At 40.2% G+C, this 23,219-nt stretch overlaps 1 protein-coding gene across 1 annotated transcript in view; it reads left to right on the top strand.

Moving 5' to 3' along the window:
- The first annotated feature begins 306 nt into the window (after positions 1-306).
- The window catches only part of cenps (centromere protein S), a 31,313-nt gene continuing 8,400 nt past the window's right edge, over positions 307-23,219 (top strand). The window contains exons 1-2 of the mRNA XM_060852409.1: positions 307-515; positions 2,175-2,298. Of these exons, the coding sequence (XP_060708392.1) occupies positions 483-515; positions 2,175-2,298 (157 nt within the window). The 5' untranslated portion in view covers positions 307-482. The remainder of the gene's footprint in view (positions 516-2,174; positions 2,299-23,219) is intronic.

The raw sequence follows: 23,219 nt of genomic DNA on the forward strand, positions 1-23,219 counted from the left end.
GCTCTCTCTCTCACACGCACTCTTTCTCACTCTCTCACACTCACTCTCTCTCTCACACACACTTTCTCACTCTCTCACACTCACTCTCTCTCACACACACTCTTTCTCACTCTCACACTCTCTATCTCACACACAGCTGTATTTTTCTCTCTCTCACACACTTTCTCACACTCTCTCTCACACAGCTGTATTTTTCTCTCTCTCACACTGTTTCTCACTCTCTCTATCTCACACACAGCTGTATCTCTGTGGGAGTCTGCCCTGAGCTGGCTCCTGGCGGTTTCGAGCTGGAAACGCGGTATGGCCCGTGTCCGCGCGGAGAGCCCGTAGGAGCGGGAAGGCGGGAAAGAGAAAACAAGACAAAACACAGCGAGGGGGACGATATATAATAAAGTATATAGGGAGAGAGTATAGAATATAATATAGATACAGGGAGGGTATATAGAGGGGCAGTGTACCCGCTGTGGCGGACTCTGACGGGGATGGCGGAGGGGGATCAGGCCGCGCTCTCTCAGGTAACACCACCCCTCGACCCCCCCCTCCCCCGTCCCCCTCTCGACCCCCCCTCCCCCGACCCCCTCTCGACCCCCCCTCCCCCGTCCCCCTCTCGACCCCCCCTCCCCCGACCCCCTCTCGACCCCCCCTCCCCCGTCCCCCTCTCGACCCCCCCTCCCCCCCCCCCCTCCGTCCCCCCTCCCCCGTCCCCCCTCCCCCGTCCCCCCCTCCCCCGTCCCCCTCTCCCCCGTCCCCCTCTCCCCCGTCCCCCTCTCGTCCCCCCCCCCCCCCGTCCCCCTCTCGACCCCCCCTCCCCCGTCCCCCTCTCGTCCCCCCCTCCCCCGTCCCCCTCTCGTCCCCCCCTCCCCCGACCCCTCTCGTCCCCCCCTCCCCCGTCCCCCTCTCGACTCCCCCTCCCCCGTCCCCCTCTCGACTCCCCCTCCCCCGTCCCCCTCTCGACCCCCCCTCCCCCGTCCCCCTCTCGACCCCCCCTCCCCCGTCCCCCTCTCGACCCCCCGTCCCCCTCTCGACCCCCCGTCCCCCTCTCGACCCCCCTCCCCCTCTCGACCCCCCCCCTCTCGACCCCCCTCCCCCTCTCGACCCCCCCCTCCCCCTCTCGACCCCCCCGTCCCCCTCTCGACCCCCCCGTCCCCCTCTCGACCCCCCCGTCCCCCTCTCGACCCCCCCGTCCCCCTCTCGACCCCCCCTCCCCCGTCCCCCTCTCGACCCCCCCTCCCCCGTCCCCCCCTCCCCCCTCCCCCTCTCGACCCCCCCCTCCCCCTCTCGACCCCCCCCCTCCCCCGTCCCCCTCTCGACCCCCCTCCCCCCCCAGAGATTAGTGCATCAAGTCAGTTAGCCTCCCAATCAGCTTCGCAACCCTTTGCTCTTGTTTTACTGCAAAGCCAAACACAAACACAAAAATCTAAAGGAAAATCTGATTAAATAAATTGTCAAAAATGTACCGTCACTGTTTATCCACATATATGTATTTAATATCAACCGTGTGTGTTCCTTTCCCTTGTCTTGTGCTCCAGATTGAGAGGACAAAAGCTGAACTCCAACTAAATGATCCTGGGGGTGATAATGTCAGGGAGGTCTGGGCAGGAGACCAGACAGACCTCGAAGAGGACAGCAAGGATGTCTTGGGAGCTGCCACAATTAGTCTCCTTTGACAGTACCCTGCGCTCCTCGACTGTTGGAGACGAGTGCTGGTACCCTGAAAACTGCTTTCAGTGGTGATGCTTGATCCACTATGTGGCTCTTGTAGCTGACCACTTGGTCCCGTTTGGGCAGTGCAGTGTCCATGCTTTGTGCAAAATCTGTGCTCAGCTCAAGCAGGTCTCCTCTGCTCCATATCTCACCTGACACAGCAAAGACTTGGTTAATAGCCTGACCCATCAAAATGTGTTTTTGAATGACCTGTACCACAACTAGTATGTAACTTAATCAGCTTCTAGGCTTGTACCTTGAGCACTATCTTCCTGTACCCTGGTTCCTGTGTTTGTTATCAGATGAGTATTCATGTACAAATAGTCTTCTGAATCCCAGTATGTCTGTTTTCTAGATCGTGAATGCCTCTTGATTGTTCATGAACTTGTGGTAACTTTGTGACCGAAGCACCAGACTTGAAAATGTTTAAGAAGATTAAATCTGGCTCTCAAATAATTTTTCTCCTACAGAGGCTTCGTGCTGCTGTTCACTACACAGTTGGATGTCTTTGTGAGGAAGTTGGGGAAGATAAAGGAACAGAATTCAGTAAACAAACAATTGCTGCCTTAGCAGAAACAACATTCAGACAATGTGGTATGTCTCTTACCTTTGCATTGGATCTTCCTCTCAACTTATAATTTATTTTCTTCATCCTTGTTACACTGCATATTAGGGGGAATGTCAGACTGTTTGCTTCTGAACACTTGTTCTTTGAGTTGGCCGCTAAAAGTATCTTACATCAGTTTCTACAGTGGAAGATATTTTGAACATTCCATTCATACTAAAGGATACGGGGGAGGAATTAAGTAATGCCACTAAAGAAGTAGCATTGGACAGAGTAATGGAGCTAAAGGCAGATAAGTCCCCCGATCCTGATGATTTGCATCCTAGGATTCTAAAAAAAGGTAGGTAGATGTAAAGATGCACTGGTTGCAATTTCCCAAAAATCCTTGGATTCTGGAGAAGTACCAGAGAATTGGAAACTGCCAATGTGACACCCCTATTCAAAAAGGGAATAAGGCAAAAAGCACGTACTTATAGCTAATTAGTATTAGAATTAAGTGTTAAGGAAGTAATAGCAAAACGTTTAGAAAATCATCCAGAGTCAGCATAGCTTAATGAAAGAGAAATCATGCCTGACTAAATTTGGTGTTTTTCAAGGAAGTCTCAGAAAGGTCCCACAGATGTGCTGTCTTTGGACTTCCAGTAGGTGTTTGACAATGTACCTCCACAAAAGGTTAAGTCATAAGGTAAGAGTCGATGGTGTTGGAGATAGTATATTGGCAAGGATAGAGAATTGGCTGATGGGCAGAAAACAATGATGAAGGATAAGGAGTTCTTTTTCTGGCTGGAGAGCTGTGACCAGCGGATTCCATAGCGTGCTGGGACTGCAGCTGTTTATAGTATATATTAAAGATATGAGGGAAGGAAATGAATGTACAATGGCCAAATATGCAGACAACACTAAATTAGGGCAGGTTGTGAGAGGAATACAAACAATTTACAAAGAATGTTGCCAGGGTTGGAGGATTTGAGCTACGGGGAGAGGCTGTACAGGCTGGGGCTGTTTTCCCGGAGCATCGGAGCAGCTCCCCTACCTCCTCCCCACATCTGCTTTAAAGATATTTTGAACTTGTAGAAAAACAGGACGCAGGAGGCCATTCTGCTTCTACTGTCTGTGCTGTCTGGAAAGTGGGCCACCCTGCCTAATCCTATTTTCCAGTTCTTGCTCATAGAGTTAGAGATATACAGCATGGAAACAGACCCTTCAATCCAACTTGGCCATACCAATCTCAATGAATCTAGTCCAATTTGCCAACATTTGGTCCATATTCCTCTGAACTCTTTCTATTTATATACCCATCCAGATGCCTTTTAAATGTTTTAATTGTACCAGCCACCACTACTTCCTCTGGCAGCTCATTCCAGACATGCACCACCCTCTGTGTGAAAACATTGCCCCTTAGGTTTCTTTTATATCTTTCCCCTCTCACCGTAAACCTATGCCCTCTAGTTCTGGACTCCCCATCCCAGGAAAAGACTTTGTCTATTTATCCTATCCATGCTCCCAGGGAAAATACTTTGTCTATTTATCCTATCCATGCCCCTCATAATTTTGTAAACCTCTATAAGATCACCCCTCAGCTTCTGACACTCCAGGAAAACAGCCCCAGCCTGTTCAGCCTCTCCCTATAGCTCAATCCCTCCAACCCTGGCAACATCCTTGTAAATCCTTTCTGAACCCTTTCAAGTTTCACAATATCTTTCCTATAGCAGGATGACCAGAATTGCATGTATTATTCCAAAGTGGCCTAACCAATGTTCTGTACAGCTACAGCATGACTTCCGACCTTTGATCCAGGAGAAGTATCAACAAATAAATAAGCATCATCACTGAGATAGAAGTGAATAGCAAATGTATTGAAAAGTTACAATGTTGTAAAGCAAAGAATTGTTCTCAAAGTCTAAATCCTCGAGTGTTGATTATGATCAGACACACTGAGTTTTACAGAAAGATGGGTGAAATTACATAGAGGTTAAACTTCCCAGCATTCCAAGGTATAATGAAATTTAGGTGTCCATTATCTTTCTAAACTAGTGATCTAAGTACATTTTAATTTTAGCATTTTATTTCTAAAATTGCCTTTTTTAAATTGCGCATTTAATTTCCAAAATGTAGTAAATATTGTATAGATAGGACAAGCAGCACTCTGGATGAAAATCAGCTTTGCTTCAATTATTGTTGCTTTGAAAGGTTAAGCAAACATTCTTCTTTGCTACCTTTAGAAAGGTCTTTTCTGGTTGTGAAGTGAAAAGATGGGTGAGGGCCCCATTTTGTCAGGTGCTCTATCATAAATCTCAAGCTATAAATAAGTATTGTAAGTGATACCATTCTCTCCATTTTCTTTTATCATCTCCCAACCAGCTCCTCACAGTCAAAAACAAAATGAAAACTGCAAAGATACCATCCACTCCCTCCCAACTGAAACATGTCTCTAAAATTACTCGACAGCTACAAGATTCAATTCAGAAGACAACCACCTAATTTTGTTTATTTTAACTTCATTTTTTCTGTTAACAATTCCACGAAATTTTATCCATTTAGCCCAAGATGATAATACCTAAATTAGCTAATTCATATTTCCAAGTTTCCTTTTTTTCTGATTTACTGAAGAGTAATCACTGTAACTGTGTTTCAGTGAACTGACACTACACCATTTGTACTTGGCAAAGTATTTTGAACAGAAAATATTTTCCATGGTGATAAATGGGCTATCTGCAAATTGTTTGAAAGACTAGCAAGAGAATGAGAATATTTTTTCGTTCAGGTTTGTGAAGCTTTGAAATTCTCTATCCCAGAAAGCTGCAGACCCTCAGCCATTGAGTATGTTCAAGGCTAAGATCAATAGATTTTGTGATACAAAGAGAATCCGGGGTAGGAGGATTTGGTGGAAAAATAGAATGAAGATCAACAATGTTCTTATTAGCTGGTGGGTCCCTGTCAGAGCTCATTTAGCCTGCAGCTGCTCCTCCCGATTCTTATGTTTCTTGAGAGAGCGAGTTTGTGGTTTCATTTGTTTAACCTTCATGATCAATTCCTAATAACTGCATGGCATTGATTTTGATGGTATCAGGTAACTTCTAACTTTCAAGCGTTTTCACAATTTGAAATTCCTGTTGGCTAACTTTGTTGGAAGAAAAATGGCATTTTGAAATATGTATTAAATGGAGCTTCTGTGCAGCATTTTGTGGCTGACTTAGAGAAAACATTTGAATTTTTATGTTCTTTTGAATGAAAAATAACCATACGGTACTTGCTTTTTTAACTGTTATACTTGTCTGAAATGCTACTGACAAACAGTTGATGTCTGAAGATGGTAAGATGTTATCAAAAGAACATTTAGGGGAAATTATGTTTTAAGGAAGTTGATAAAAATCTCTGTTGACAAGTCATTTCATAAAGAGCAGAGCAGTAATGTTCAATCAGCATTTTTAAAATACTTAGCAGATTTTTACTAGCTGTTTGACAGTATGTTACTCCAGCTATTCTCTAACCTCCAACAAATAAAATGACAGGAAAAACGCTAACTGCATCAAATGTCCTCAAAGTGCCTCTTTGTATGACTCATGAGCTGAATCTTTCTTTTGAATCTTTGGAGATAGCCACTCTCCATCTTCAGAATCTGACTTCTCAGATTAATGTAAATAGTCCTATGATTCTGTCACGGAAAAAGAGGGATGTTCCCTTAGATGTCCTAACTGATATGTCATCATTAATAAACATCACTAAAACTAATTAACTGGTTGTTATCACATTGCTGTTTGGAAGGTAGAAATATCACATCAGACCAGGTGTAGGCAATTCTTTGCCCAAGTTCCAGTCTCCCCAGCAAGAGGAAACATCCTTCTAGTATCCACATACCTTAAGCTCTTGTATGTTTCAGCTTCTGTTCTTCTAAACTCCTATCAATATAGACCCATAAAATAAGCACTTCCTTTTTCCTTCACAAGATAATATCCATCCCAGGAAGGAATTGAGTTAAACTTCTCTAAATTGCTTCTAATGCTTATTTCTTTCAAGTAAGGAGATCGAAATTATGCACAGTACTCCAAATGTGTTCTGACCATCATGTTGTATAGATGCAGAAAAGCTTCACTATGTTTATAATTTTACCTCCTGTAATAAACACTAAAACTCAATTTGCTTCCTAACTGCTTGCTGTATTTATTGTGATTCATGTGCGCATTGTTGTCCCATCCTGTGCTGCCACTTTTAATTTTTGTTTGTATTTCTTTAAAATTTATATTATATCGTGCATCATCTAAATTAATGTGATCATCACCTCCCTCCCACTCTCTCCAAAACTCAATTTTAGAAGATTTAACAGAATAAGTTGGGAATGGAATGAAAGGTATTAGTTCAGTCCATAATCTGTTATTGGCTTGTGCTCCCTTCTTCTTGTGTAGAATGATGTTCAGGTCAGCTTTCTCAAGTGTGATGAAGCATTTGAGCCAAAGAAAGAACTTTTTAAGTATTTTTATGAACCACCGTTGTAAAACCTTAGCATTAACATTAAGATGAAAGCTGTGTTTAGCTTTGTCCTGCTTCCAAACAAACAAATTTACAATAGGGCCAGACTAGGCTGATCTATCAATTAATCAAAATAGACACAGTTTGTCATGGATGTTAGTCACATATTTAAAATCATAATAGCTGTGCAATGCTTAGATGAGCTGTGAAAATCAGATTTTCATGCTTTTCTATGTGCAAGAAATTTCTTTGTGGCTTTGGATGTGATTGACAGTTCGTTATTCAAATCCTTTGGTCTTAAGAATATACTGGAAATATATTTCTGGCCTTGACTTCATTCTGAAATACAGCTGGGCTTCATAAAATAGCCAAGAACGTCGTCTCACCATAATATTACACTTGGCACTGAAAGATCTACAAAAGACTGCTTACTTACAAAGCATCTCAGATCTACAGTTTCGTGTAAGAAGAGTGTTTTAGGAGGATTCTGAGCTTTCTTTAAGAAAGTGCTGACACATATGGACATGGAAATTATGAAAGCAATTATAAGTGCAGATTAGCAAGAATCTTGTGGAGTTTTATTTTGAATTTTTGGGAGCATTGAAATTATGTGTAAACATGGTTGCTAGTTCAATAAAAACCTTGAATTAATATTGCTCAAAGACAATGATACACAAGTAATATGTTGGAGAGGTCATGTAGAGTTTTACCTTGCTATGCCATTGTGGGGGGAGGGAATAAGAACCTGTTCTTAGGAGATTAAAAGATAGGGTTGATTTGTTTTCAGTCTGTGAAAGAAAATGGCTTTATGGTCTCCACAATATTTTGTAGTTATACGTTTTATTTTCTTAACATTGCTTTCGTAATGCTAAAAGGGAGTGAGAGAAACTTGAACTGTTGTTTTTAAGCTCATGCTCACATGACATGGTTTGTTGTTGTTTTCAGAAAAATAAGCTGTTGTTGAACTGGACCCTAAGTTTTTCTTATTTTAAAGTAGGTATAAGGTGTTGCATTCCGGATGCAATTCAATTGGTCAAACTATTTGATATTAAAAGGATAATCAAAACTGAAAAACTAAAACTAAAAATCCTCATCCTGTGGGAGCTTGCCCCACCCATTCACACTGCTTCTATTGTTCCTACTTAAAACCCCAAGGCCTTTCAAACTGCCTACTTTATGGGTTTTCAGTAGATACCTCTCCCTTAAAACCTGCCTTCAAAACAAAAAAGGACAAAATACACCTCTTAAAGCCATTGTATCATCACAACTAGAACAAAATAATTATTTCACGCTGGAAGTCTTCTGGTTTTGCCTCAGCTATTTGTGATTTTCTTTATATTTTGAGTTTTCTAAGCTTAATATTTTTAGTCCATTGCCCAAATTTTTCAATACTTATTTCTGTGTTAAGACAGAACTCAATGCACGCTATAGGCGTAGTTGTTTCAGTTTAAACCATTCTGTCTGTTATGTTGATGCAAGACAGTTTCAATTGTGCACATTCAATTAATAGGATAAAGTACATGAATAAGTATTTGCCTTTGCATGATGGTCTGTAGGGGTAGTGGAAATAACAATGCTCTACTGGCTGTGAGGATTAATGTTGAAGCTGTTCATAGCTCACTCCAAACTTTCCTGTCTTTTTTTTAACTCTTAATTTCGGGAAGAACTGTTGTCGTGTCTTTGTAAACTATTACTTGATTAGATTAATGCACCCATGCTAGCATAAGAAATTGCCGCAGTAGTTTCTGTTTTTTTTAATAATCATTTAAATTTCAAAGGTTAAGCACAGTTAACTTTTTTTTGCTTTGAAGATAATTTATTCAAAACATTAACATTAGATAAAGATTAATTCTCAGAAAATAAAACATTCAACTGACTTGAAGCATTTCGGGAAGTGATAGTCCATTTTCATGATTAAAGGTTGTGTCAAAGTTTTGCTTTTATTGTGGTTTTTAAGTTAGTCTTTTAAAGAAATCTTGATACTTTTCAAACAAGATCTAATTTTACTGTCCCTGCACGATCAAAAATTTACTTAAATCCATCGTTTTCTTTGCATTGACATTGAGGGTGTGTGCAGGAATTCAGACTTGCCACGAGATGGTCACCCTTTTTATTGATTTAACTTGGAGTTAGTCCCCTTCCAACTGTTTGCCATGTGTTTAAATTTCAGAGATTAATGTTGTTACTCATACTGAATCTCCTGATTTTTTTTGTCATGGTATCATTAACTCATATTGGCCAATTAGGCCATTCATGTACGGGGGAGGGGGGGGGATAACTACAAATTGAGGGGTGATAGATTTAAGACAGATGTCAGGGGCAGGTTCTTTATGCAGAGAATGGTAAGGGCGTGGAATGCCCTACTTGCTAATGTAGTCGACTCAACCACATTAGGGAGATTTAAACAATCCTTAGATAAGCACATGGATGATGATGGTATAGTGTAGGGGACGAGCTGAGAATAGTTTGAAGGTCATCGCAACATCGAGGGCCAAAGGGCCTGTTCTGCGCTGTATTGTTCTATGTTCTATATATGTAAGTCCACACTGACCTTCCAAAGAGCATCCCACCCATTCCCACCCTTCAATCTTATCTCTGTTACCCTTCAATCTTATCTCTGTTACCCTGCATTTCCTGTGGCCAATCAGCTTAACCTGCACATTTTTGGTCTGGGGGAGAAAACCAGAGCACCCGGAGAAAATCCGTGCAGACACAGGGAGAATATACAAAATCCACACAGGCTGTTGTCCAAGGGTGGAATTAAACCTGCAACCCAGCCTCTGTGATGCAGCAGTGCTGTATGTCTGAAGTTGCTTTGTCTTCTGGAATGCAAACACAATAATTTATTTTGCTGCTGAGATAAAGTTGCAGATGGCTGCAAACTCTGACTGCTGTTGAACATGTAGAATTATTTAATTAATTTAGTTTGCTTCCTTTTTGGTCCTAATTACCACAATAATGCTTTTAGTACCACAGCAGCTAAATATTGCCATGAAGACAGGGTTGAGGATGCTCAAGTTCACTCCACTGGAGTGGCTCCTACTGCTGTCTTATTCTCTCCTGGCTAGCGTTTGACACAAAGTCAATGGCACGGAAAACCAATATTCCTAATCACAAAATTTTGGTTAAAAGACACCAAAACAGTTCTTAAAATCACATGGGCCATTCTTGGAAACAGCAATTAATATCTATTTGGCTAAAAGCAACCTGCTATTCAGATATTATTACTGAGCCAACAGCAGAAATCCCTGACTTTAACCACCTTTGAGGGCAGTGGATTTGGCCACCTGTACCACAAATTGCTTATGAGGGACAACTCGAAATATGATTATGGCCATGAGTCCCAGACCATAGAAAACAGGATATTAATCTTCTCACTGCAGGCTTTTTGCAAGAGAAACCATATTTCTCCACCGGCTTCTCAGGAGGCCATCTAAAAACGGAATCAGGCATCACATTTTAGGTTTTTGTTATGTCAAACTATAGTAGTAGTGACAACCACTGATGAGGGAAACCAACCTCCTGCCCAGACTCTCCTTCATGGTTGTATCTAATCGATTCTTAAATGCCAGCAGAGTTTTCACTTCAGCTTTATCTGGAATTTCATTCCATGTGTTGATCACCCACTTTGTGTGCAGAGCTGCTTTTTCATAGGTCTTAAATATATCTCTCCCCTGCTAACCCCCTGCAATTGTTCCACTGCCCCTCATTTGCACTGAAATTAATTTGGAATGGTTGTATATTCAGCCTGGGCACCACACTTATTGCAACAAAGCACCTTTTCCTTTAAGAACCCTTCAGCCAATTTCTCATCTATCCTAATACTTAGCTTGAAACCCACAGCTTTTAATTTAGTTTTTCATATGTAAAAATTTCTAAAGAAATCTTCTTGTATAAACAGGAAATACTGGAAATATTTTGCAGGTCTGATTATGATCTGTGGAGAGAGTGATCTTTCATCAGAATTGGAAAGAGTAACAAATTTTACACAAGTTGTGATGACACTATGGTTTTAAGAAGTTTATTTTGGTCTGCTTTTCTTTTGAGGAGGTTTTGAGCCGGAGGTACCGAGTTGTCTGTTCTAAGCCAATTAAGTTTAAAAAAAACTTGTGAAGCCGTGTTTTTTTTTAAACATTAAAACAATAGAAGCAGCATGAATGGATGGAGTCAGTCTCCCATAGAATCAGGATTTTAGTTTAGTTTGGAGTTATTGGGATTTTGAAGTTGGTTGTGGAAGATATTTTGCTTCTCTGTCAGCCTCAGCAAAAGGCGTGTAGTTTTCTCTCTCTTTCTTTCTTTCTCTCTCTCCCACGCTCTCTGCCAGAATTTTCTCTTGGACTGGGGAGACACGCCCTTTGCCAATGGTGTGTTTATGGGATGTTATTATATTGGGACAGTTGCTGTTTACTTAAATAATCTACTGTTCTTTTGAAAACAGTAGGGCGGCACGGTGCCACAGTGGTTAGCACTGCTGCCTCACAGCGCCAGAGACCTGGGTTCAATTCCCACCTCAGGCAACTGTCTGTGTGGAGTTTGCACATTATCCCCGTGTCTGCATGGGTTTCCTCTGGGTGCTCCGGTTTCCTCCCGCAGTCTAAAAATGTGCAGGTTAAGTGAATTGGCCATGCTGAATTGCCCGTAGTGTTAGGTGAAAGGGTAAATGTAGGGGAATGGTCTGGGTAAGTTACTCTTTGGAGGGTCGGTGTGAACTTGTTGGGCTGAAGGGACTGTTTCCACACTGTAAGTAATCTAAAGAACTATGGATGCTGTAAATTAGGCAGAAACTTCCCTAGGTCTGAGCAAGGCTCACTTGACCTGAAACATTAACTCTGATTTCTCTCCACAGATGTTGCCAGACTTGCTGAACTGTTTTAGCATTTTCTATTTCTGTCTATTCTTTTATGTTTTCCATGAGCATTAAAGTTATATCAAGTCTTCTTTCATTTATTTGTATTTTAATTTGATGTAAGAGTAAAGTGTTTGCTTTAAAGCCAAGTAAGTGACCAATTGAATTACATCTAGAATACAGCACCTTACACTTGCCTTTAAATAAGATAGAAGTTAGGCTCTGGGCAGTGTTTGAAGGAGTTAGGTTTTGTCAATAACAAAATACAGAAGCAGGGAGAGAGGAGTTAGAGAAAGAATTAAAATTGGAGATCTGTGATGGTGTAATTTACTAGGTTTCCAGTCACCTTTGGAACTTTTGAATATAAAATGTCTTCTTGAGTCATTGGTTCATAGAGACTTATGTATTGCACTTACCATACCAACTCAAAATCACTTGGGTTTTCCCACTCTTATATTTGGTGGATTGAAGTGTTCCATTTAAATCAATTTCCTGTTCTCACATAGCTTTGTATGGAGTAAGTTGTGCTGCCCTAGTGTCGGTTTGGTTTTTTTTTTGCTTTTATCCATAGGAGTTTATCTTATATCATTTCCTCTCCCATAAGATCAACCGTACTTACCGTCTGGTGCCCAACAAATAAAGGTCACACAACTTTGTTTTCACTTATCCTGGTTTTTCCAAACACTTTTGGAATGTTATCTTCATTGACCTCCTCAGAGCATAGCTATTTATTCACTCAGTTCTTGTTGAGACCATAAGCTTATAAGTTATAGGGGCAGATGTAAGTTTGCTCACTGAGCTGGAAGGTTTGTTTTCAGATGTTTCATCACCACATCAGGTAACATCATCAGTGAGACTCCGGTGAAGCGCTTGGTGTTTTGTCCCACTTTCTATTTATGTGTCTTGGTTTCTTATGGTGGATGAAATCACTTGCGGTCCTTTTTCTCAGAAAGTTGGTGGATGGGGTCCATATCGATGTGTTTATTGATAGAGTTATGGTTACAATGCCATGTTTCTAGGAATTCCCATGTGTGTCTCAGTTTAGCCTGTTCTTGGATGGATGTGTTGGCCCAGTCGAAGTGGTGTCCTTCTTTGTCTGTATATAAGGATTCTTAGCCTGCTGGCTTATGCCCGAAACATCGAATCTCTTGCTCCTTGGATGCTGCCTGACCTGCTGTGCTTTTCCAGCAACACATTTTCAGCTCTGATCTCCAGCATCTGCAGACCTCACTTTCTCCTACGAGTGATAGTGAGTCATGTCTTTTGGTGGCTAGTTGGTGTTTCATGTATCCTGGTGGCTAGTTTTCTGCCTGTTTGTCGAATGTAGTGTTTGTTACCGTCCTTGTGTGGTATGTTGAAAATGACATTAATTTTGCTGGTTGTATGTATAGGGTCTTTTAGGTTAATTAGCTGCTATTTAAGTGTGGTAGGTTTGTGGGCTACTGTGAGGTCAAGAGGTCTGAGTAGTCGTAGAAATGTACAACATGGAAACAGACCCTTTAGTCCAACCCATCTGGAGCAGAATTAGGCCATTTGGCCCATCAAATCTGCTCCAACCTAGCTGATATGTTTCTCAATCTCATTCTCCTGCCTTCTCCCCATTACGCTTGATTCCCTTACTAATCACAAGCCTGTCTATATCTGTATTATGGCCTCTGCAGCCTTCTGCAGTAATAAGTTCCACAGATTCACCACCCCTGACTGAAGAAATTCCTCCTCATCTCCACTCTAAAAGGTCACTCTGAGGTTGTGCTCTTGGGTCCTCATCTTTCCTACTAGTGGAAACATCTACTGAATGTCCACTCTATCCAGGCTTCTCAGTATTTTGTTATTTTCAATCAGATCCCCCTCACCCTTAGACCAGAGTTGTCAACTGCTCCTCACGACCAGCCTTTCATTCACAGGATCGTTCTTGTGAACCTCCCCTGGATCCTCTCCCAAGGCCAGTACATCCTCAGTGATGGGGACCGAAACTGCTCATGATATTCGAAACGTGGTCTGATCAGAGTCCTGTACAGACATCTCTGCTCTTGTGTTTTAATCCTCTCAAAGTGCATTTGCCTGCCTAACTGCCAACTGAACAATATGTTAACCTTAAGAGAACTAGGATTCTCAAGTCCCTTTGTGCTTCAGGTTTCTCTGAAGTGCTCCCCTTTTGGAAAATAGTTGATGCCTCTATTCTCCCTACCAAAATGCATAACTTCCCACATTTGTATTCCATCTGCCCCTTCTTTGTCTACTCCTAGCATGTCAAAGTCTTACTGCAACCTTCCACTTCCTCAACGCTACCTGTCCCTCCACCTAACTTTGTGTCATCTGCAAACCTAGCGACATGCCCTCAGTTCCTTCGACCAGTTCGCTAATGTATAATATGAGACTGTTATGATGTTGCAAACTCTTTGATCTTTCTATTCTTGAAGAGCTTCTGTACTTTCCAAATGACTGCTTCTACTTCTCTCTCCTTCGTTTAAGTATGGTTTTGAGTTGAAAAGTGTTAGCTAGGAAAGTGCAACTTTTACACAGTACACATAATTCTTTCGTGCACTTATGTGCGAGGTAGTATTATTGAGCCAAAGCTCTATAAGTCAAGTTCTGCTTTTTATTACGATAACTTGGCACCTTCAATGCAATAAAATATCCCAGGGTGCTTTGTAGACATACTGTCAGACAAAATTTGATGTTGAGCTGTTTTTTGAAAATTCTAATACCAGATGATGAAAAGCTTGGTCAAAACATTAAGTTTCAAGGTGCTTCATAAAGAAGCAGTGATAATACTTAGGGAGAGAATTCTAAAGTTGAAGGCATAGTTACTAGTGATGAGATGAAAGAAATCAGACTGTACAAGTAGCTAGAAGGGACTGTAGAAGAGGTTACAGTGATGGGCTACAGCAATACTGGGAGATACTATAGCAAGAGTTTAAATTCAAGCGTGCTGTACTGGAGCCTGTGCAGTTCACTGAGCACAGGACCTTGTAGTGTGAGTACCGTATATACTCGTGTAAAAGTCACATTTTTTAGACTATTTTTAAAGGTTCAATTTATAGAGTCGACTAATACGCAGGCATTAGTTTTGAGGGGCTGACATTGATGCTGCAGTTTGAAATAGCAGACGTCAATTTCATCGCACAACTAATTCCGGGTAAAGAAGAAAGACACGATGAATTATAGTAAAGGTAATTACTGGGTAAAAGCAAGAGAAACAAAAATTAATTACCGGCAGTAAATTTTATTTATATATATCAGTATAAACATTTAACATGTCAAAGATTCATCGAAATCCTGCAAAGTCACACTGTTCAGCATTGCCATGATCTGGTATAATGGCATACTTAAAATGAAACATTTATTAAATTCTGAATTCTTCTGTTTCCCTCCCATTTACTCTCATCTGTTATGAACGTTAGTAACATTAACAAATTTGGCAAAGAATTAAAGATCTATGTAGCAAATATATCTCACTTTTATTCGGATATAATGGCACAATTAAAGTGGTTAACTTTTTAACGAGATTTACTTTTGGATGCATAGTAAACAAAGTGTGATAAGTACCAATAGACTTAGTCCCAGTCTGAATGAATGAATGAATCAAAACGTGCTGTAGTAAACCAAGTGGGCTAAGTAGAATTATGAATGAATAGCGATGCAATATAGTAAAAAAGAGTAGATTCACCAGTATGAATGAATGAATGTGATTTTATTTAAGTAGGTTAATGGGAACATGCAATTTATTTTGTAAGAGGTTTATAGTGCGATACAGTAGGGTCGACTTTCTCACGAGAGAGAGATATGGAAAATGCAAGATTGATTGGCCAAAAATAAGGGGTTGACTTTTATGTAGAATCGATGTTTACAAGAGTATATACGGTAGCACAGCTTTGGATGAACTGGAGTTTACGGAGTTTGAAAGACGGAGAGTCAGCCTGGATAGCATTCGGATGGTTAAGTCGAGAGGGAAGTGCAGCATGGATGAGGATCTCATAATGTGGGAGGGGCAGTATTATTGAGGAAGCAGGCAGTTATGATAAAATGCCACATCAAACATTATTGTGAAAAATAAAGGTAACGTCACCATAGTCTTATGAGACCACAGGGCTGCTCTTTCACCAGGAGAGATGACTGATGGTGGTTTTAACCTGTAAAGTGGGAACACATTGTGATGGATAGACTATTGAGTAGCTAATGAGGAACAGAGAATAGGCATACATGGGTAATTTTCCAGATAGCAAGATGTAAGAAATGGTGTGTAAAGGATTAGTTTTAGAGCCTTAATGTGCATAAATGACTTAGATGAAAGTATTGTTGCTAAATTTGCTGATTACATAAAAGTGAGTAGGAAAATAATTTGTGAAGAGGACAAAGGAGGCTACAAAGGGATGTACGTTAAATAAGTGGGTAAAATTCAGGCAAATGGTGTATAATATAAGAAAATAGGAAATTGTCTTTTTGGTAGGCAGAATGAAAGGAAAGCGTATTATATAGAGAGCAATTGCATCATTCTGTTCAAAGGATCTGGTTGTCCTGGTGGGTGAAATGTAAAAGGTTAGTCTACAGATACAATGTAAGGGGCACCTAATAGAATGTTATTGTTTATCGTAAAGGAAATTGAATGCAGAACATAGAAGAGTACAGCACAGTGCAGGCCCTTCTGCCCACCATGTTGTGCTGAACATTGATCTTTATCTAAGATCAACCTAACCTACACACCCCTCAGTTTACTGCTGTCCATGTGCTTGTCCAGCAGTAGCTTAAATGTCCCTAATATCTCTGACTCTAGTATCACCTCTGGCAGTGCATTCCACGCACCCACCACTCTGGGTAAATAACTTACCTCTGACATCTCCCCTATATCTTCCTCCAATCACCTTAAATTATGACCCTTCGTGACAGCCATTTCTGCCCTGGGGAAAAGTCTCTGGCTATCTATCTATGCCTCTCATTATCTTGTACACCTCAGTCAAGTCACTTCTCTTCCTTCTCTCCAGTGTGAAAAGCCTGAGATCCCTCATAAGACTTGTCCTTCAATTAAGGCAGCATCTTGGTGAATCTCCTCTTCACCCAGCTAAAACATCAACATCCTTCCTATTATGAGGCAATCAGAACTGGACACAATATTCCAAGTGTGGTCTAACCAGGGTTTTATAGAGCTGCAGCAAAACCTCATGGCTCTTAAACTCAATCCCCCTTTAATGAAAGCCAAAACACCATATGCCTTCTTAACAGAAATAGGAGTGTTTTGCTTCAGCTATACAACTTAGTAGTACATATGCAGCTGGAGTACTGTGTACAGTTTTGGTGTCTTTACTTATTATATGGAGATGCCAGTGTTGGACTGGAGTGGAAAAAGTTCAAAATCACACAACACCAGGTTATAGTCCAACCTATACTTGGACTATATTTAGGTTTATTTGGAAGTATTAGCTTTCAGAGCTTTGCTCCTTCATCAGGTAACTAGTGGGGCAGAATCATAAGACACAGATCTTATAGCAAAAGATCACAGTGTCATGCATTTAAAACAATATATTGAACAAACCCAGATTGTTGCCAAGTCTTTCATCTTTTAGAATGGATTGCAGGTTTTGTTTCATTAATACGTAAATCCCAGAACTACTCTTAAGTCGCATTCTCGAGATAACGTAAGGTTTTACTAAAAAGGTGACATCTCAGCTCAGGCAATGCATTAAAGACGTGAGGTTAGAGTCTGTCTGTATCCCAATCTTGAGTCAGACTGGTTCTGTTTCCAAAGTAGGAGATTATAGAATGTCACATGGATTGACTTTAATACATTGTCTGAGCTGAGATGTCACCTTTTTAATAAAACATTAAGTTATCTCGAGAATGTGACTTAAGAGTAGTTCTGGGATTTACATATTAATGAACCAAAACCTGCAACCCATTCTAAAAGATGAAAGACTTGACAGCAATCTAGGTTTGCTCAATATATTATTTTAAATGCACGACACTGTGATCTTTTGCTATAAATTCAGTGTCTTATGATCTTGCCCCACTAGTTACCTGTTGAAGGAGCAGAGCTCTGAAAGCTAGAATTTTCAAGTAAACTTGTTGGACTATAACCCGGTATTGTGATTTCTAACTTTGTCCTTATTTATTGAAAGATCTACATGTGTTAGAGGTCAGAGAACATTTCACTGGAGTACGCATGGATTGAGAGGGTTGTCATGCAGGAAAGGTTGGACTGTCTAGAGTTGTATCCACTGGAGTTTAGAAAGTGAGAGTCAATTTGATGGAAATATATAAGCTCTTTAGAAATCTTGACAGAATCCTTTTTAAAAAATGTATGTTTCCTCTCATGGAGGAATCTGCACTTGGGGTCACTGTTCAAAATAAAGTATTGCCCATTTAGGACAGATGAGTTCTTATTAATGAAGGTTGGAGCCATTGGAGTTTTCATCCTTCATGAAACTGGGTTTTTAAATAATTTTAAGGCAGAGATAAACTCTTAAGGAAACTTTCAATAACTGATATCGGGGATAGGTGCAAATTTGGAGTAATTGGGTCAGCTCTGATTATTTGATATGGTGGAATAGACTCGAGGGGGCCAAGTGACCTACTTTTCCTTCTAATTTGTATGTGTTGTATGTCACTGAGCGACAACATTTAGATATGACATAGGAAAGAGCCACAAATAGATCTGTGGAGGACGAGGAGATGATGGTGTGCGAATGAGAACCGTTGTAGTAGTATGGTGTAAGTATCGTTTTCGTGTGTCTGATTTAATTGCTTACTTATTGGGAATAATTTTACAGTAATAATGAGATGTGGTTTACCATGAGATGTGGTTTATTACCATTTGAAGCACACGATATACATACAATTCTATGAAAGCTGTGTTCCCTTCTAAGTTGCTGAGTAACCTTACAGTTTTTAAATGACTGTGTTCTCACATTGGTTTAAAATCCACTTTGGAAGTGCAAAATGGTGAAGAAGTTTATACCATCCTGATTGCAGCTGGCTAAACTGAGGTTGAGGCTGTTTTTCTCATGTCCAAAAGTCCCTGCGTCTTGGGCTGCTGTTGTCTTCAGATGTCAGGCCTGTCTGAATTGAGTAGCCCTTTAAATATATCCCCAAGTACAGTGGCTTACTGTCATTGACGGACTATGTCAACATGGCAACTGACAGGCTGATTCATCTCATGTAGTTGCAGCAGTTTGATACAGCAACGTAATTCACATAATTCATTCACATTCTCCATGTAAATGAACTTCTGTCCCAGGAAAAGGTGTTACGAAAGGCAGTGTTGGATATTGTAATTTCCGACCAGAAAAGCCTGGCTGTCTCAAACAGTTTTACCGAAACTCCGATTTATTGTTCTATCCTAAACCTCGCAGCATTGTCACATCAACACCTATTCAATATAATCACTCAAGGTAAATGGCTTGCCTATCTGTCTAGCCTGATCCATTTGACAATGAATTCTGCAAATTTCTTGGATTACTGTCTTGGTTCCCTTCCCAGCATACCATTTCTTGGGCATGTGGCTTCATGGATATTGGCAAGTTGTTAATTATTGAGGATATTGAGAAAACCTTCTAGTTCTGCTTCTGAGAGTCAAAATACCCTGTCTATATATCAGTACAGATAAGGGAACATTCTCTTATAAATGACTTAATGAGAATGAAGCGGTCGTTCCTGAAAATCAAAATGTAGCCCCTAACTATCAAAAAGCAGTTGTTGAGGAAATGTTGACAGGAGCCCTTGAAAAAGAGAAATTATTTTGACCGTTGTTCTGGAGTAACTTTCAGTCCGACAACCCTCCGTGATAAATATTCTGCTCAAATTCTAGCTCCTTGAGTATTTTTAATTTTAATTGTTCTGCTAATGTGGCAATCCCTTCAGTTGCCTAAACCTTAAAGTCCGGAGAAACCTCCCTAAACCTCTTCACCATTTGACCTCTTAATCAGTTAAAACACTATTCAGAAACTACTTCTTTGGCCAAAATCTCTGCCGTCTCTCTCAATGTTACCTTTTGTGGCTCAACATTTAACTTTTGTTTTGCTCACTGTTCTTGTGTAGGCTCTTGGGATATTTTTCTTTTGTTAAAGATATTTATGTTAATGCAGCTAATGCTGGTAAATAGGCATATAAAAAGGTTGGCATTATTGTGTTTGTTTTTCAAATGCTAAATTTAAAAATAGTTAAGCATTTCAGTGCACTGAGAAATGTGTGGGACTTTGCAATGATGTGTGTGGCTGACAAAGGTGCTAGCCTCCTAGAAATATCTAATGTTTCTGTTTTCTCAGCCATCTTTGTTTAACAGCTTCATATATCTTGCTTCCTGCTTAGAGTTATTGTCCTGATCTGAAACCAGATAGTATTGCAGCTTCCAATGTTTGACCTGTTATAACATTTTCATGGTGACGATAGTAATGATTAGCTTGTTAACACTTCGATACACTGTTTGACTAATATTAGCTCATAGGGTTTTTTTTAGTTTCTGTAGGAGTCCAACTTTTAGAGGAGTATTATACTGAATTGGGGGCAACATGCATGCAAAAAAACATCTAACTGAAATGTGTATTAATATTCTGACATTTAGGTCTTGTGTGGAGTGTGTATACCTAGAATGAACAAAATCAGAGATTCCTACTGTAGGTTACTTTGTTGTTCGTGAGTGCACTCTAAAATCAAGTACATCACAAACTGGGAAATAACACTGTTTGCTTAACAATATTCTCCTTCCTGTTGCAGATAAATGTACAGTTTTAGAAAAGGTTCTGTCATGCAGTAGCTTGCAAGTAATAATGAGTTTTCTGCTTTGCATCTGTTACAAAGGTTGCTATATTTTTAAAGGATGTGGCATTGCATAATGGTGGTGAGAACGTTGTGAAGGTGTGCATCCTGCAAAATCTTATCTGGATCTGCAAGTGCAGTATTTCACAGTTCCTGTGTCTGAAAGGAAAGCACCAACCATGCTGTTCTATCTTTATGTTAGCAATAGATGACTCTCCTTCTAGACATTGGTCACATATTGGCACAAGTCAATGGTATGGTGTATTGACCTGGAATGGCTCAACTGTTTAGTTAATTCTTCTTCCCTTCTTGCCATTTCTGAGATTGAAGATCATTGTGGGTATATTAAAGGATTATGTTACTATTCAGTGCAGTGTGTTTTTTCCAATCTGTGGTGAATATTTCTGTAATTCTGTAATATAGTACATGGATATACTATAGATTTTTTCAATTGTTTTGATTTTAATTAATTTTATTCATATCTTTTCAGTGTTTCATATTGTCTGGTTTGTGTTGTAACATTCTTCAAAGTATCAAAGCTATTGAACGCATGAATGACAAGTTTGGATATTGTTAATGCAAAGACATAGAGTCATAGAGCTGTACAGCTTGGAAACAGACCCTTCTGTCCAACTTGTCCATGCCAACTAGATATCGCAACCCAATCTAGTCCCACCTGCCAACACTCAGCCCATATCTATTTTGTTGAAGCTTTTTGCACTTATCAGGAAAATTTTCAAGAATGCCAATTGAAGGGGAAAACCACAATTTCTACTGCATGAAAGGAGGATGCTGATTAATTTTGATAGAGGCATTGCTCTGGAGAATGCATTTGCAGGCTTTGTTTTAATTTTAAACTAGGCCAGTTGACTATGATTAGTCAGGACATTGCCCTGAGAAATGTCCCAGGGCAATATATTTTGTTGAGTTGAGACAGGCACGGTGCGAGTAAATGTTATTTCTATTCGTAGCAAGACCCTGTAACATTCTATTTGTGGCAAATGCCACTTGCGTTGCTACTGTATAGTACTAGCTAGCTATGAAACATCACCTGTGGCTTAAACCTTTGACACTCTAAAGTAATCTGAGGGATACAGGGCATTTTTCAGGATCGGGTGACTGACTTAGGGCCTTTTGTGAGTTTGCATACGATCTCATCAGGGTAACTATTATCCAACAGGATGACGTTACTTTGCGCTATTGTGATGTTTGGGTTTACAGGGTGAACAAATGGTTTAGCCTCTATTTGAGGTTGCCAATAAGGATAATCTTATGGTTTAACCAGATGTAGGTATCCCAACATATGCACTGACCAGTGAAAGGAGTTTGCAGTGGACAGTAGTAGAGAACCCTGGTTCTCACCATATAGCGTAAAGTCATGAAAGGTCTGAAGACAGTCACCCTTGGTCCTGAAAAGTGCCCAGTCTCCCTTACATTGCTGTTAGGTATATCAAAAGTTTGAGCCACAAGTGAAGCCAGCTGTTTCATGGCTAGCTAGTGCTATAGAGGAGCAACTCAAGAAGTGTTTCCCACTAAAAGGATGCTGCCATCAAGCCAAAAGATGTTCTGTCTTTAAACAAATGAGTAATATGGTATAGGAATTTTGATGCTTGTGTGATGCCAGGTATATGGGGCTTACATCCCAAAGACTGGCCAATTGTATAAGTCAGTACATCTTTTCAGCTGTTTGCAGCAAATAACAAAGTGACTGTACCCAACCAGTCTGCACTTGGAAAACATACAGCACAGTCTCTAATATTAGATATGATTCTATAACTAGACAACACATGCTAGCTAACCTTGAATGTGCAAGAAATTATGCAGACAACCAATTTAGGATTATCATGTGGGCTCATAATGGGAACGTGTATTAACTTGATCCATTGTCGATGCACACTCTCAAAACTGCATTGAGTGTGAGATTTTGTGCTCAAGTCCTGTTGTGAATTTGTAAAGAAAAATAAATTTGAAATATATCCAAGTCAATGATTTTGTCCTATTGTTTATATTAATTGCTTTAGTTTTCTATATTTAATACAAATATTTAGCAAATCTAGTTAATACCTGGTGCTGTATCTATACATTTGTTGTTGAGGTTCTTCAGAGTTTTGTTGTCAGCAGTGTTCTCTCCCAGGTGAAATGGTGAATTGCCGTTACAGGTAATTGTGACTGATCCGAAGAATCTATACAAAAAGAAGAGAACTTGTGTTGGTATCCTGTATAATGTTTATCTTTACAGCACCAAAATGAAGATTATCTTGCATTTATCTTACTGTATCATATTAGACTGTGTGCGCACAATAAAAACTGAAAGAACTGCAGATGCTGTATTGCTATTTCAGGTAATTGTGACTGATCCAAAGAATCTGAGGCTGTAAATCAGAAACAAAACAGAAATTGCTGGAAAATCCCAGCGGGTCTGGCAGCATCTGTGAAAAAAAGTCTGAGGAAGTGTCACTCAACCCAAAATGTTAACTCTGATTTCTGTCCATAGATGCTGCCAAATCTGCTGAGCTTTTCCAGCAATTTCTATTTTTTTCTCTGTGTGCACATTTGTTGTTATTTTCTTGTGTATTGGTTCTTGGTAGTTCTTCATGGAGAAAGGTTTTAGAAAGGCTGTAGGCCTACTAATGGCCAGTTAGGCGTATCCATGTCCAGCAGATTCTCCCACAGCAGCTACAAGTGACGATGTAGTTACTGCTGGGGACAGTTGTATGTAACCTTTTCCTTTTCTGTATCATGCTTCTCTTCACTCCAGTATGTTCCAAAGGTACTGAATTGCTGTGGAACACTTTGAGATGTAAAAACAGACAAATATTCACAAGTTCTTCGAGAATTGTAGGGACCGTGAAATCTGACAGTCTGTTGAGCCTGATGTTAGCAGTCTGA

The sequence above is a fragment of the Hemiscyllium ocellatum genome, chromosome 37 (assembly GCF_020745735.1).
Source record: "Hemiscyllium ocellatum isolate sHemOce1 chromosome 37, sHemOce1.pat.X.cur, whole genome shotgun sequence".
NCBI lineage: Eukaryota > Metazoa > Chordata > Chondrichthyes > Orectolobiformes > Hemiscylliidae > Hemiscyllium > Hemiscyllium ocellatum.